Source organism: Taurulus bubalis (assembly GCF_910589615.1).
Source record: "Taurulus bubalis genome assembly, chromosome: 18".
NCBI classification, from domain to species: domain Eukaryota; kingdom Metazoa; phylum Chordata; class Actinopteri; order Perciformes; family Cottidae; genus Taurulus; species Taurulus bubalis.
Window position 1 is genome coordinate 3,050,489 of NC_136606.1, and position 16,295 is coordinate 3,066,783.

At 43.2% G+C, this 16,295-nt stretch overlaps 1 protein-coding gene across 1 annotated transcript in view; it reads left to right on the forward strand.

Moving 5' to 3' along the window:
- cnksr2a (connector enhancer of kinase suppressor of Ras 2a) overlaps positions 1-16,295 on the forward strand; it is a gene marked incomplete at both ends in the record, with an annotated part of 51,991 nt that overhangs the window by 33,268 nt on the left and 2,428 nt on the right. Inside the window, 11 exons of the mRNA XM_079233989.1 lie at positions 3,091-3,305; positions 5,348-5,399; positions 7,909-8,084; positions 10,232-10,305; positions 10,407-10,478; positions 11,786-11,853; positions 11,996-12,093; positions 12,606-12,827; positions 13,361-13,502; positions 14,285-14,515; positions 15,704-15,891. Of these exons, the coding sequence (XP_079090115.1) occupies positions 3,091-3,305; positions 5,348-5,399; positions 7,909-8,084; positions 10,232-10,305; positions 10,407-10,478; positions 11,786-11,853; positions 11,996-12,093; positions 12,606-12,827; positions 13,361-13,502; positions 14,285-14,515; positions 15,704-15,891 (1,538 nt within the window). The remainder of the gene's footprint in view (positions 1-3,090; positions 3,306-5,347; positions 5,400-7,908; positions 8,085-10,231; positions 10,306-10,406; positions 10,479-11,785; positions 11,854-11,995; positions 12,094-12,605; positions 12,828-13,360; positions 13,503-14,284; positions 14,516-15,703; positions 15,892-16,295) is intronic.

Below are 16,295 nucleotides of genomic sequence, written 5' to 3' on the forward strand. Positions count from 1 at the left end.
GGAAAAGGTAGACGGGCGGTACAAAGAGGAAATGAAAGGAGGGCTGAAGGGAGGAGGAATGAAAGAGAGACGTGTGGAGGTGGAGAAACAAAAAAAAGGACTATTCTCCCTGACCTCCACCTGAATCGCTCAGGCAGTTGCCATGGCGACGCTGACAGCAGCTCCTCTCGGAGTCTCACTTTCCTCTGGCCGCTGCCTAGCAACCAGGGGGAGGACCGGGTGGGAACCGTGAGGAGAGAGAGAGAGGTGGTGAGGTAGAGAGAGAGAGAGTGAGGTGGTGAGGTAGAGAGAGAGAGAGTGAGGTGGTGAGGTAGAGAGAGAGAGAGTGAGGTGGTGAGGTAGAGAGAGAGAGAGGTGGTGAGGTAGAGAGAGAGAGAGAGGTGGTGAGGTAGAGAGAGAGAGTGAGGTGGTGAGGTAGAGAGAGAGAGAGAGGTGGTGAGGTAGAGAGAGAGAGGTGGTGAGGTAGAGAGAGAGAGTGAGGTGGTGAGGTAGAGAGAGAGAGAGAGGTGGTGAGGTAGAGAGAGAGAGAGAGGTGGTGAGGTAGAGAGAGAGAGAGGTGGTGAGGTAGAGAGAGAGAGAGGTGGTGAGGTAGAGAGAGAGAGAGAGGTGGTGAGGTAGAGAGAGAGAGAGAGGTGGTGAGGTAGAGAGAGAGAGAGGTGGTGAGGTAGAGAGAGAGAGAGAGGTGGTGAGGTAGAGAGAGAGAGAGGTAGAGAGAGAGAGTGAGGTGAGGTAGAGAGAGAGAGAGAGAGAGGTGGTGAGGTAGAGAGAGAGAGAGAGAGAGAGAGAGAGGTGGTGAGGTAGAGAGAGAGAGAGAGGTAGAGAGAGAGTGAGGTGAGGTAGAGAGAGAGAGAGTGAGGTGGTGAGGTAGAGAGAGAGAGTGAGGTGGTGAGGTAGAGAGAGAGAGTGAGGTAGAGAGAGAGGTGGTGAGGTAGAGAGAGAGAGTGAGGTAGAGAGAGAGAGGTGGTGAGGTAGAGAGAGAGAGTGAGGTGATGAGGTAGAGAGAGAGAGTGATGTAGAGAGAGAGAGGTGGTGAGGTAGAGAGAGAGAGAGAGGTAGAGAGAGAGAGTGAGGTGAGGTAGAGAGAGTGAGAGAGTGAGGTAGAGGGAGAGAGAGTGAGGTAGAGAGAGAGAGTGAGGTGAGGTAGAGTGAGAGAGAGTGAGGTAGAGAGAGAGAGAGTGAGGTAGAGAGAGAGAGTGAGGTAGAGAAAGAGAGAGTGAGGTGGTGAGGTAGAGAGAGAGAGAGAGAGTGAGGTGGAGAGAGAGAGAGAGGTAGAGAGAGAGTGAGGTGGTGAGGTAGAGAGAGTGAGGTGAGGTAGAGAGAGAGAGAGTGAGGTAGAGAGAGAGAGTGAGGTGAGGTAGAAAGAGAGTGAGGTGGTGAGGTAGAGGGAGAGAGAGTGAGGTGGTGAGGTAGAGAGAGAGAGAGTGAGGTAGAGAGAGAGAGAGAGAGAGGTAGAGAGAGAGAGTGAGGTAGAAAGAGAGTGAGGTGGTGAGGTAGAGAGAGAGAGAGAGAGAGTGAGGTGAGGTAGAGAGAGAGGGTGAGGTGGTGAGGTAGAGAAAGAGAGAGTGAGGTAGAAAGAGAGAGAGGTGGTGAGGTAGAGGGAGAGAGAGTGAGGTGGTGAGGTAGAGAGAGAGAGAGAGGTAGAGAGAGAGAGTGAGGTAGAGAGAGTGAGGTGGTGAGGTAGAGAGAGAGAGAGTGAGGTGAGGTGGTGAGGTAGAGAAAGAGAGATTGAGGTAAAGAGAGAGAGAGAGAGGTGTAGAGGTAACATAACTATGGCTCTCCCCTTCTCCCTAATAAAGATCAATGCTGCAGTGTTATGTTCATAATGTGTATTTATTGTTCACAATGTGTATTTATTGTTCACAGTGTGTATTTATTGTTCACAATGTGTATTTATTGTTCACAATGTGTATTTATTGTGTCATACATTTTCTTCAGTGTGAGCTTTGGCCCAAAACAACAAACAACACAATCTTCCATAGACCACACACATAAATACATCTTATACGTAGGCCTGCTGTCTGATATCGTAGACATAAATATGAGCATGACGGGACGCTGCTCAGCAAACAATAAAAACAGCACCCCCTCTGGCAGGGAGGTGAACAGCATCACGGGTCATTGTTCTCTTAACAGCCAATCCAGTAACGTTAACGTGAGTGAACTGCATTGGCATTGGAGTCACAGAGGAAACCAGCAGCTTCTCTACAGGTTTAAAAAGCACTTCCTGCTGTTCTGAAGGTCTTTCAGGGTCCTTTTATTTATTTATTTATTTTTGCATTCAGCAAACTACCGAGTAAAAACATCTGGAAACATCTCCAGAGGACGATTCTCAACAAACATGTTTTTCTTCTTCTTCATCGCCTTCGCCGGCGCATTGCTAGTTGTTTTTTGGGGCGTCCATTAAAGGTGCTTGTTGACGTGGTTCAACCACCAGCAGCACGGCTCCACAGTGCCCACTAGTGGTCAACAAGTCCACCGGGTTCCTTTCAATGGAGTTCAGTCCGGATCGGACCGGAGAGATCGGCTCTTTGTAACGTAGAGCCCAATATAAACCAAAACACAATGCAGGTGCAGGAAAGCTCATATGAATCTTGACAAATCCCTCGTTTGTTGTTTTAATAGAAACAACAGACGGACTTTTACCACATACTTCTGTGTTAAACAGCGCCGATCGGCTCCATGATGGCGCTGAAACCAAAGAGCAAATCCAACGCTGAACGCTTTTACATGGACTGTGTTCTCATATTTAAACAATAACTGATTATAGCTCTATAACGCTGCTGTGATTAAAGGTCAAAATCTTAATTTTATTTCATCTCAAACACTACTGGTTTAATTTAAATCAGATTGAGTGATGTGACATTTTGCCAATGAGTTTAAAATATATATATTTTGTCTATAATTAACCCGCCGAGGCGGCACTGATTAAGAACAAAACGGAAATCAATACTACGAGATCCCGTGAACGAAACAATTTGTCTAAATTGGGCTCGAAGCAACAAATGCAAATTCTGCTTATTGCATGTAAAGCTGATATATATATTTTGACGTGTGCTTGTCGTGCTCTGATCTGATTGGACGGTTCCCCAGAGGCCACGCTGATGCGGTACGTGGGACTGTCCGGCGGGGACGAGAGGACCGGCTCCGACGACTACTCCTCCCACACGGCTCGGCCGGGGAAACGGCCGAATGACACGGCCAAACGCGCCAAGAGGCGGAGCCACCACAGCCAAAGCCCCTCCCACTACGTCCTCCAGACGAATCAGAGGGATTCTCCACCGAGAGACCCCGCCTCCATTTATCACGTAAGTCTCTTATTTCGTCTTTTTCATTAAATAGATGTTATAATTGCATCAGCAGGGCCAAGGACTGTTTTGTACGGATGTTTCCAGTCTTTACGCTAAGCTAAAGTAAGCTAGGCTAAGCTAAGCTAATCAGCTGCACCTTCATATTCCCCGTTTATCACGTAAATCTTTTATTTTGTACGGATTAAATAAACAGGATTTAATTAATGTGCTAGCAGTTCCCCCCTGTTTCCAGTCTGTACGCTAACCTAAAGTAAGCTAGGCTAAGCTAAGCTAACCAGCTGCACCTTCATATTTCCCATTTATCACGTAAATCTCTTATTTTGTACGGATTAAATAAACAGGATTTAATTAACGTGCTAGCAGTTCCCCCGTTTCTAGTCTTTATGCTTAGCTAAATTAAGCTAGGCTAAGCTAAGCTAACCAGCTGCACCTTCATATTTCCCATTTATCACGTAAATCTCTTATTTTGTACGGATTAAATAAACAGGATTTAATTAACGTGCTAGCAGTTCCCCTGTTTCCAGTCTTTACGCTAAGCTAAAGAAAGCTAGGCTAAGCTAAGCTAACCAGCTACACCTTCATATTTGCCGCATGAAGGTGAGAGTGGCATCAATCTTCTCTTCTGAGTCTTAGCAATAACTGTATTTTCCAAAAATGTCAAACTATTTCTTAAAAAGAGCGTCAGCAGCACAACAATGTGATTGTAGCAACTAATATATTGCCAAATAATGTGATAAAGAAAGAGTACCGGCACTGGAAAGGTGAAACATACAGCTCATCCTCCATTAAGTTGCAGATAGCGGCTACAAGATTGCATTATGTAGTTACATAATGCGGATCAAACGAGGTTGTGAAACGGCTCTGACTTCCCCCTCAGTTGCCTCCTCGTATTAAAGACGAGTTAAACGAGGTAACACTCCTCCTGATTTGTTTTCATGCATTTGAGCTTTTACTCCACGTCGTCGTCACTTTCATGACATCCCTGCCGGTCCGTCTGAGCTCCAGACAGTCCGTTTGGCCGGCGGTGACCTCATGCGTCTTGACAGCATCTCTTTGGAAATTAAATGTCCGTGAGTGTGTGTGTGTGAGTGTGTGTGTGTGTTTACAGTATGCATGGACGTGGCCGCGGTGGCAGATGGCGTGGCAGTGGGCGTGGGCGGGCCCGTGTCATCTGTCTTGCTGAGCGTGGCCGAGCTCCAGGCTCTGACACGCGTAACATAGTGACATCAGAGCGGACCTGGTGGCCCGCCTGACCCCTGGGGAAAGGTCACGCCTCAGACACGCTGGAGCAGAGCTAATGTTGTAGAGCGTTGAGGTTTAACAGAGTTAAGGGGACAGGAAACACACGTTCTTATATTCAGCGTGACTTACACCTTACGAGCGTGACGTCACCTCCGATTCCATGCACCTGCTTCGAAAACATAGTAAAAAGACTTTATAGCTCCAGAAGCTCACGGTTCCTTCAGTGTAAAAGTACTGAGTACTGAGCTGCTGGCGGTTAATTCGGCATACTTCTAAGATAAGATATGATTAGATACTCCTTTATTAGTCCCACTGCAGGAATACAGCAGCAGACAGGTGAAGTGCACACAAGAGACACATAGTAAGTAAAGTAAATTAAAAAAACAAGTAATATAAATATAAGTAAAACACAGTAAAAGAATCCACAATAGCAATATTATAGATGCAGACAGTGTTTTTGTGGTCTACTGCGAGCTTAATGCATTATCTTTGACATTTAATGATGCCGGTTATCCAGAATGTGACCAATTAGAGGTCAAAAAAAGTCCCCAGACCTTGAATCCCCTCTTTTTCCACCCGGATGCCCCATCATGCTCTACCTTCAGAGGGGTGAGAGTTGCCTCTTCCCCCCCGACACGAGTGCACGTCTCTGCGAGAGCGAGATAACGAGGGGAAAGTTTCTTCTGCCGGCTCTCGTCCGCTCGCTAACATCTGTCATCTTTTATATCCCAGGATGCTTTGCAGTAAACAAAGGCCACTTATTCATCCTGACAGCATGCTCTCTCTCTTCCTCTCAGACATACCAACAGTCCTCCTCTCTGCAGTCAAAGAACAGGAAGAAGAATAGAGGTAAGCAGAGAGGCCACCTGTTCGGGTTGCTATTGTTTTGTGTGTGTGTGTGTGTGTGTGTGTGTGTGTGTGTGTGTGTGTGTGTGTGTGTGTGTGTCCGTCTCAGTCCAACACTTTGCTACTCTCTCATGTGCCAGAGAAATGTGAGAGCGGCTGCCGCTTCAGCCCCACTAATTATCTGAGGAACACTTCATTTTACGGTTCTGTTATTTGCCAATAATTTCCTTAAAAAGTTTCACGGAAAAAGACGCGGGTTTCGGCGCCAGTTAGAGACACGTTGATGGGTTTCATCCTGTTTACAAGCAGAACCAAAAGGACTTGATATTCAATAACGGGCTCCATGTGAACTCAGATGAAAACCCGTTGATTATTCTCTTGTTATTGGAAACCAATAACAATGAGCTCGTCGCTATAGACACATTTCACATCCAGACACAATTTAAGAAAATAGAATATTCTGCTCTGCATAATAAGGAGTCGGATACTTCTGGTGCAGAATCCATTAATATGTAAATGTTGTTCATTTCCTCGCTGCAAGAAGTCTCCCACTTCAACCAAAAGTCAATTTGTAACCACTTAACATTTCTGACCTGCTGTGCGTTTACCAACACGCTTCTGATCGGACTAATTGGACATTACTTTTTACTAGTGCATTGAACATTGAACACAAAATCTGGATTTTCTCATATTTAGCCCCAAAATACACAGTTCCTTCCCGTGACTGTGTGCATAACACAACAAGCATATGGAAACTATTGGAGCTGTAAACACATGGTCATTTCATTTTATCTCTGTAGACAGAGAGGGATTTCCCTTTTTTCTGTCAATGCAGGTTTGTCTTTTGCTAATATTTTCTATTTTAAGTTTATCGGGTCTCTTTCATGACACACAAACCTTCTGTTCCCAGTATCTTGGCACAAGAGGCTGGAAATATTGACTTATTACTTACATTTTTACCTGATCATTTAGTTTGAGATGATTGTTTTCCATTATTTGTGTTTTTTGTTATTAATGAATTAGTCATGTTAATCTATTAGATATAAATCAAATGTCCACAACGCTGAAGACCATCCAAACCCTTAAAAAAAAAAATCAATATGCATGTAAATAAAATAAAGAAACGTAGATCATATTTACATTTATTACATACAATCAACACTTCTTGTTGAGTAAATCTGAGATATGGATGAAAGCTTCACTGACTGCAGCGATCTTTATCCCACAAGTTAGGAGTTCATACCTCTGGAGCTGTCAAATGATTAACTTCTTACTTATTAAGGCTCCACAACCGTATTATTTCATAGTCAAGAAAAAAAATCAATTATGTTTGCTCTGGATGGTGCATTTATTACAGATGAAAATGATTTATTTCTATATATATATATTTCTATATAATACCAACTACATTCACATGTCTTTGTTGAGCAATACAAATGCTGTATTTCCCCACATATGCATGAATAGAAATGATGTTTTTCAAACAGACGAGGACAGGGTTCAGATGATCGTTATCTATTATCTAATATTTGTCAGAGCAAAATTTTCTTCAACTCTTTTCACTCTCTTTGCCTCTTTGCTCTCTCTTGTTGTTGTTGTTGTTTGTCTCCTTCTCCACACTAGCGAGGATCAACATGTTTGAAGTGATTTTTCTTTCACCCGTTTCTCCATCTGCCGACGCGAGAAGCTCCCAAAGCTTTCGCTCCATCTGCACTTTGTTTCCCGACAGCTTTGTTTGTTTACAGATATTAAACCAAAGTTTGAAGACGAACGTGTTGATAATGATTTAGAGGTTGATTTAAATGCTCCGAGCAGCATTCTTTTGCAATATTAGTTCTATTAGTTCCTCCTTCTGCTCCTTTGAGGCAGTCTTCATTTTATAAAATGAATAAGGGCTAAAAACCTAGGAATGTAATCTCGATGGTATCGGAGCTTCGCTGTGGAGCTGCTGCACAGGAATTGAATTAAAAATACAAATTCACTTTTGCACATTATCAAGATGTATAGTTTCCTCTATATCCGAGAACATAACTTATTCATTATCCGCAGATTCTCTCTCTAGTTTCATTGTGCGGCGGCAGAGACTTGTTTCCGTTCCAGATATCCCGCAGAAATAAATGGAACATTGAATTGCGTTCCCCTTCAAAGCAGAACGACTTTTCATACGACACAATGGAAGTTTCTCGGCGGCCCTCGACCGGGAGCCGAGTTCCCCCGGTAATCTCTAACGAGGAGGCTGTTGAGAAAAATGTTCCAGGGCTTTTATGCCAGAAGCAAACGGCATTTTGTATGAAACACCTCTCACCCAGCTGCAGGCCAGAGGCTCCACTGTTGCCAGGAGTAAATGCGACATTATGATTTGGCATTTTTATGTGAATGCTTTTATTCGCACAATGCCGCGCGAGAGAGAGAGAGGAACGTGTGATCGTGAACGCACTTCACTCTCGTTCGGTGTTTTTATTTCTTCATTCCCCGCTTGTCCGTCTTCACGTTTCCTGCGTTCTCCTTCCAGGTCGAAGTTTGGCGTCCCTGAGTCGGAGGCGTGTGTCCTGCAAGGCGCTGGGCCGAGGAGACTGCGAGGGCTGGCTGTGGAGGAAGAGGGACGCCAAGGGTTACTTCTCCCAGAAATGGAAGAAGTACTGGTTTGTTCTGAAGGACAACTGCCTGTACTGGTACATCAATGAGGAGGTGCGTCTGCTTTTTACACCTGGACCTTCATTGACACTGAGATATTTGTCGTGTCATATATTTCACATCTATATTTCCGAAGATGTCTACAGCGTCTTCATTTCCCTCCAAATTTGCGTGGTCATGAGAGGCCCAGATATTGATCAGATGATGTGGTCCATTGTTCAGAATGAAATAGTTTAAGGAAGAGGACGCTCTATATGCAGCACAGGCTGAGATGAGGTGAGCTGGGCCTGAAGGTGGAGGTCAAAACAGACGTGAGAGGAGCAGTGCAGCTTCCCACTGTCCCAGTATTTCATAAAAATTCATAAAGCAGGGTATGCTAAATGCAGCCTCTGCTCCAAGGAGATCAACTACAGTTCAGGCTCACATGCCCTCTCTTCACACTTAATAAAATCAAACCGCTATTGTTGTATTATCTCTAACTAAACAGCAAGTCCTTGCCTTATAAGAGCGTATACGTAAATTGTTCATGTTGTAAACATACTTTGATAGCATAAACCATAAGTATGAACAAGATGTCTCAAAAACAGAGCGCTCCCCAAGTTATGAACAATATACATTTTCGTAGCGTTAGCTTGATGCTACACGCGATTAGCGCACCTTTCTAGAAAGATTAGGACCTACTGAATCCGCCAAAACCACCAAATCGCCTGTCGGTCAAAGCACCCGCAACTTCCCAGCCATATTTCATTCAGCAAAACATTTTTTTTCCAGCTAAGAAATTGAAATATGACTTAAGTTTTACTGAAACAATGCCCCACACAACTTTGTTTGGTAGCAAAATGAGCGCCAGCTTCCGCTTACTCCGGCAGACGTATCTTGGGACGCGTTCAAGGTCCAAGAAGAAAATACTGGCATTTCTTGCGGCAGTAGATCTGATACTAGGTTCACAAAATGTGTTACCTTTGAGTGGCTAAAAGGGCCATAGGCTGGTACGATTAAAAGGAGGTGTTTTAGACTCAATTTCCGATGGGGGAGATATGATGCATTTTTGTGTTAAATTATGATCCATAAGGAAATATTGTATATATTTGTTTTACACGTACACATAATCTCACAAGTGTTTATGTATTATATTTAAATTATTCAAATAGCCCTTGTGGTTGAGGAGTTAACTGAGTTTTAGTAGGGGTGTGACCACCTTTTAATTTTCTGAAAAAAGGGCTTGGTTTTTTAAGAAAGGATCTGAAAACAAAGAGGCGATGATGAACTGGGTCGTAGTCTGTGCTTGATGTTACTCAATAATAGGAGCTGCAGGTTTTTTAAATAGTGACGTCAAAGAGACAAAAGGGGGAGAACATTGAAGATAAGTTTCTGTGAAGTCCAACTTTATGATTTAATATCACAGCGAGAGGATGAGTCAGGAAGACTTTGCCTCGGAGTAGTTGCAAAAGGAGATTTCATCTTAAATTTATGTTAAGTATAAGTATTAGAACTTCATGATATTTAGCAGCAAAGGTTAAGAATAATTTTGGTTCAGACTGAGATAGCTCAGCAACTGTATAATGGATTACCATGAAATCTATTTTTATTATCCACAAAGGTTAGAGGATGAATCCTAATGACCTCGGTGACCCTCTGACCTTTTAGCTATCGCCACCGTGGCCTTAACATTTGTGATTTTTTTTATGAGTTTATTTCTAAACGTCTGCTTTTTTTTAACCTGTTTCTGACCAAATACCTGCAAAACTAACAGCGTTCCCATCAACATCAGCTGGGTATTTTGTGTTTGGCGCTAATCAGCTAATATTAGCACGCTAACTCTCTGAGGTTAGCATGCTAACGTTAGCGGTTAGCTCAAAGAGCAGAGCAGCTAGCATGGGTTCAGGCTCTTTCTCTTGTCACTACAGCAGGTTGATGTTATTGCCGTATTAAAGTGGCTGTTTGAGACAATGGTTTGTAAAATGTACTTTTGTCTGGAAAGCGGTAAAAAACAAATGTATAGATTGTTTTGAAGTCCTTGTTTCCTTGAATATCTACAACGTTGGTGGCAATTGCAATGTTAGCGCGACCCATTGAGTCACAATAGCCACATTTATGGGAAATAAACCACATTGAAATAACCTGGAATTATCCTTTGCCCTTTTCCTCTGGCCTTTCTCATTTTGCTTCTTATTTCTTCTTCCATTTCTCCTCCGGTTCAGGATGAGAAGGCGGAGGGTTTCGTCAGTCTCCCGGAGTTTAAGATCGACCGGGCCAGTGAATGTCGCAAGAAGTAGTAAGTCCATGATGGAACCAGTCTTTTTGCATATTTATGTGTTTATACTCCGGACGCTGATGTCTGCAAAAATAACTCTGTTCCCCCCAATGTCTCTCTAGTGCTTTCAAAGCATGTCACCCCAAGGTCAAGAGTTTCTACTTCGCAGCAGATGGAGTGGATGACATGAACAGGTAAATCAGCATGTGCTAAACACGGAGGAAGGTCACGCTGAAGGGCAAAGTGCCGCCGGGAGGCCGGAGGGCAGCTTCCTGTTCATGGTCCCCAAAGGCAAAACAAGTCTGGTTCTCGTTTGATGATGGAAAGAAGGACGGTTTTTATTTGGACGACGACGTGTATGAAAAACACAATTTGCAAGAAATATTTCCATAGAGACTCCAGGTTTGACCTGCAGAGGCTCCCTGTAATTTACATAATGATCTCTACACTACAGAAAAGATTTAGTTAAAATGTTTAAAATAGACCATTTCAAAGTGAAGATAATATATATATATATATATATATATATATATATATATATATATATATATATATATATATATATACATGTATATATATACATGTATGTATATATGTTTTTTATTAAAGTCCTTGAATTCCATTTTAAACTGATTACACAAACAAGATGTAATGCGTTAATTAGTGAGCTATATATATATATATATATATATATATATATATATATATATATATATATATATATATATATATATATTGAGCTATATGGGCTATTTATTATAGGTAGAAACAAAGTCTGGGAAGTTGAGATAAAAAAAACTGTAACTTCCTAAATTAAAAATGTGTATTTACGAGATTGAAGTGATTTTATTTACCGGAAATAACTGACAAATTTATGACAGAAAAAAGTCATGAATTTGTGAGAAACAAATCTAACATTTTTACTGCATCAATTTAGAGTTGTGCAATGTCTCTTCAAAGCACCTCAAGTAGTCTTTGAGTTTTTGTTTGAGCTCCGTGAATATTCATTCAAAAAAATTTTCTGGACATTTTTCAAATTTTCTCGGAAATGAATCACTTGAATTTCAGATCTCAATTCCGATTTTTGATTTTGGAAGTTTTTTCTCGGAGTATTACCCTCATCCCCCAGCGCCGTAAAAAAATAAAATAATCATATATATATATGTATATATATGCTAAGCCTCCTGGCTTGATGGATTTGATATTTGGTATCGATCTTCTCATCTAACGCTCGTTAAAAAAAGCAAATAAGCAAACTATTACTACACAGGTGTTTTCTGGGGATATTATAACATTATACATGTTTAATTAACCTGTGAGGCTACTTCAGTATGTTTTTGTTTTCTTTCTTTCTGTCATGTCATCTTTCTTGTTTATATTGCTGTTGCTTCTATTGTTAGTTTTACCATGTGAAGTGCCTTGTACCTATACAAATAAAATATATTATTATTATTATTAGATGTGATTCACTGTCGCTGGATGTTCCTCCTTTTCCTGTCAGGTGGCTGAGTCGCCTCAACATGGCCGCTGCGGGCTACGCAGAGCGGGAGCGGATACGCCAGGAGCAGGGTGAGGCTCAGCGGCATGATGCCGTCTTTCAGTACCAAACCCTCCAGTCCTCCTCTTCCCGTTGCATTCATCCCCGTGTGGTATTCCCAGAGTGAGTGTGTCTTTCTGACTGTGTGTGTGTGTGTGTGTGGGCTTCCTGCAGATTACTGGAGTGAGAGTGAACATGAGGAGGACACCACCTCCAGCCCCAAACAGGACAGTCCCCCACCTCCGTATGATACCTACCCACGGCCTCCATCAGTGAGTCACACACACACACACACACACATATAACACACTCATGTAAAGTACATGCTGTACTTGAAGGCAATAATCACGCTCAGTGCTCCTCCGCAGTCCATTTTAACACTTAAAGTTATTGCTAATTTAGCCTACAGGGAGCGGTGGAGGACAAATTTAGTATAATTGGTGCTATAATTGTCCCACACGCTGCTTTGCTCCACATTAAAAGTCTCGTTTTTTATTTTGCCTGAATAAAAAATAAAATAAAACAACAGCAGCTATTACAGCGCTGTTTTATTTCAAATAAGCAGACACACAGGGGAGATAATACTATTTGAATCTTTGGTGTTTGCCTTTTCCTGTAAACACTCATTGCTCCCTTTTGTCTTCGCCTCTTGCTTCCTCACCCACACACGTATTCAATCATCGCCCTGCCTTCCTCGCCGGGGTGAATTCATTTTTCTCAAGTGTGGTGTCGCAATAGAATGAGACCCGGCACGTGTTTTCACTCTCCCGTCTCCGTCTGCCAGATGAGTGCCTACTTGGAGGGCCGGACCACTCGACTGTCCTCCACGGAGACGTCCCGCTCCCGCTCCTCCCAGGAGGACTTCCTCTGCGCCGAGGCCCCCGCGGTGGTGGCCGCCGAGCCGCAGTACCACCCCGGCCCTCTCGGGGGCGGCGGCACGCACAGCGGGAGGAAGCCGGGAGGCAGCAGCAGCAGCGACGTGCAGTACAGATGCGACGCCATAGAGGTGCGTGTCCGTCCGTCCGGAGCGAGAACTCTCGACTACTAAAAGGCCTTTACATCCATTTTAACGAGAAGATTCAAGAAGCATCCGCTTGTGACTTTACAGGTACTAATAGGGTTTATCAGGATATTGTTGCTTTGTTCGACTCCCACACGGTTTCGTGGACGTGTCTGTTCGTGAAATCCGACGTTGTAAGGGATACTTATCACGAGTTTAGTGAAACGTTACGGTTGCCAGGGAAAGGTTGCGGAGTTACGTAAGTACTTAAACTTGATGGTTGCTTTTTCATTATTGTATTATTATTTACTCACAAGGGTTGCGGTATTGTATCAATTTAAATGAAGTTAATGAACCATGTGGTTGCGGAGATAATTAAGTTTCCGTTTAAAAAAGAAAGATGTTATTTTTGCGAAAAAGAGGCGAAACGGGGGGCTGAGCTGAATAGGTTAAACTGTCCATAGAACATATGACACACACAGAATCATGCAAAACATTACTGACAGGCGCTTGTTTGTCCCTGTTTGTGTCTCCTGCAGTACCGGTCCAGTCCTGCAGGGGGCAGCAGTGAGACGGGGTCTCCGGGCCGCTCGTCCTCGTCTCAGAGACGTTCCTGGCAGGACCTGATTGAGACGCCGCTGACTGAGGCCGGACTGCACTACCTGCAGACGGGACCTCTGGGTAACAACAACCCACCAGCTGACACACATCTAATCTACTCAATGCTTCATTTGGTCCTGCTAAAGGCTAAAGGGTGGCAGCGTCCGTCCCTTACCTGTAAAGGTCTCCTTTAAGTCTCCTCTAACCACCTGTAGGAATACAGTCTTCTCTCCGCTTAAAGTAACATCCCAGGTGGCCGAGGGGCTAAAGGTCACACGGCTACACATAATAAGAACGTGTGGATATTTGACGGTGACAAATGTATAGCGCAGGTTTGTTGTGCGTTTGCAGGTTTGTGTGATTGATGGTCTTCCTCCAAACATATAGGGCAACACTCCCTATATAACTGAACTAGCACAACATTTAGTTAAATGTTAAAAACTTGTGTTTATAATAAAGTTTTGATATATATGCTCTGGTATTTTATTGTATTGTATATATTGAGTATTTCCCATACTTCATATTTTTATATTTACTATGTAACTTGTTTGCTGCTGCCACAAACTATCTATCTATCTATAATAATAAATAATTTAATAAATATAGGGGAATAAAAAGACATTTAAACAAAATAATATAAATACTAGTAATTATGATAAATGAAACGACTGAATAACACATAGCAAGACTAACAAGGACATCTACACATCATGTAATTATTAAAAATAATTAAGTAAAAAATATCTTTTATGGATATTTTTTCCTTTTGGATATTGAACATCTTCATTTGTTTCCTTCATGTCCCTGATAACGGCCAATATTCACTTGTTTCTCTTCTTTTTTTGATGTTCTTTTCTCGACAGAGGACGCCGTCTTCGCCGAGCCCGGCCCGGGTGGCGGCGGCGGGTCCATGATGGCCGGAGCCGTTTACACTCTCCCCGCGCAGAGGACAGCCCCGTTGCCCGTGGCGATGCAGAGGCTGATTCCCATGGCAACCCAGGGTGGAAAACCCCGCAGCTTCACGCTGCCGCGAGACAGCAACCTGCACACGATGCTCTCGGCCCCCGCGAAGGACGAGGCGCAGACGCACAACGGTGAGCAGCGGCGCCGGCGCGAGCAGGAGGGAAGGAAATGTGTCTGACTCTGAGTGACGGCCGCTAGAGACGGAATACAAGATTATTTTAAGGCGAAGACGTTGACGTCAGCGCATGAGCCAGAAATAAAAAGCGCTCTCAGGCAGACACACTTCCATTTAAAAAACCCATCATCGGTGCGGAGCGGGGTGACGCCGAGCCGCACTAATGAGGCTAATGAGGCAGGAGGGAAGAGCCAGAACTGAAATAGTAAACAATGAAGTTTAAGAACCATGTGAGTTCTTGTGGAATTCAGTCGAGCGGAATGAAATAAAAACGACAAAATCTGAATCAGAATCAGCTTTATTGGCCGTGTGTGGACACATACATGGAATTTGACTCGCTCTCATCGTACATATGTACATATTATATACAATAAACAAGATACATATAAAAAAAATTACAGACAACAGAGTAGTCAGAGTGGAGAGAGCAGAGCTTTATTATCATTATTAATACAAGTTATTATAGCACAAGTGGTGAGGTGAAGCTCCGAGATAAAAACTCAAATCTAATCAAATTTCTTTTGACAGCTTTTTTTTAAATCATGTAATAATAATGAATTAAATTCAACCTTAAATATTAACATAAACCATAAATATGACTTGGGAGGACTCGAAAGTGACTCGAGAGAGCTCCCCGAGTTATGAAAATATCAATTTTCATATCGCTAGCATGATGCTACACATAATTAGCGCACCTTTCTGGAAAGTTTACGACCTACTGAATCCACCAATATTGCCAAATACCGCGTGAGACAAAGCCTCAGTAAGATATCAACCACAGTGCAAGTTTTTTCCAGCCAAAAAAATGAAATATGACTTATGAAACAATATTCCACACGGCCACAGAAGGCCTGTGTTGTGGTGCGAGGGACGTTCAAGGTCCAGGAAGAAAGTTAGTCTCAGTGGATCTAACGCTACGACTTGAAAAATGTGCACTAAATTAATTACAAAAAATATTTAACTTCACTTAATCAAAGTCAAACTTTGCAGAGAGACTCTTAACACGTAGTGCTATTTTATAGTAGAAAAAAAGGCAATGGTGCGCCTCATTTGAAAGAGGAAATACAGTCTAACAAGTGTTTTCTGTATATCAACATTAACTGTGCGATGATTCTTCTCTCCTCCTCCTCTTCCTCGTGTGAAGGCGGCAGCGAGGGCGCCTCCCTGGGCGACCTGTTCCGTGCGTGCGAGCAGGGCGGCGTGTGCCCTCTGGGTCGCGGGTCGGACGCCAAAGGTCAGTCCGAGTGCCGGCAGTCGTTCCTCCGGCGGGCCGCCGACCCCCAGCTCAACGAGCGCCTGCACCGCCTTCGCATCCTGACCTCCACGCTGAAGGTTGGTCCGCACACGGACGCGCACGTGCATGAACGTGCGCACATTGTGCGAACACACGCCGTGGGCACATATACACAGATCCACATGCACACATGAAGAAGAAAAAAAGTTCAAATCCTTAAGATGTCCGTCCTGGTGGTTGCATCATGTACTACAGCAAACACGTGTTGAGCAGCTAAAACAAACTCCAGTTGTTTTAATAAAGAAGTCGGGCAAAAATAATTGCAATAGCTCTCTTTCAGCTGCTCTTTTATTTTTCTATTTCCTCCTGCAATATTTAAACTGATCTGTTGTGGAAAAATGCTCCCCTAAAAACCGACAACTGTCTTGATCTTTGCATGTTTGCGGCATTTTATAGCAGTCGGTTTCAGGACAGTCTTAAGGATTTTAACTTTAAATTTGCA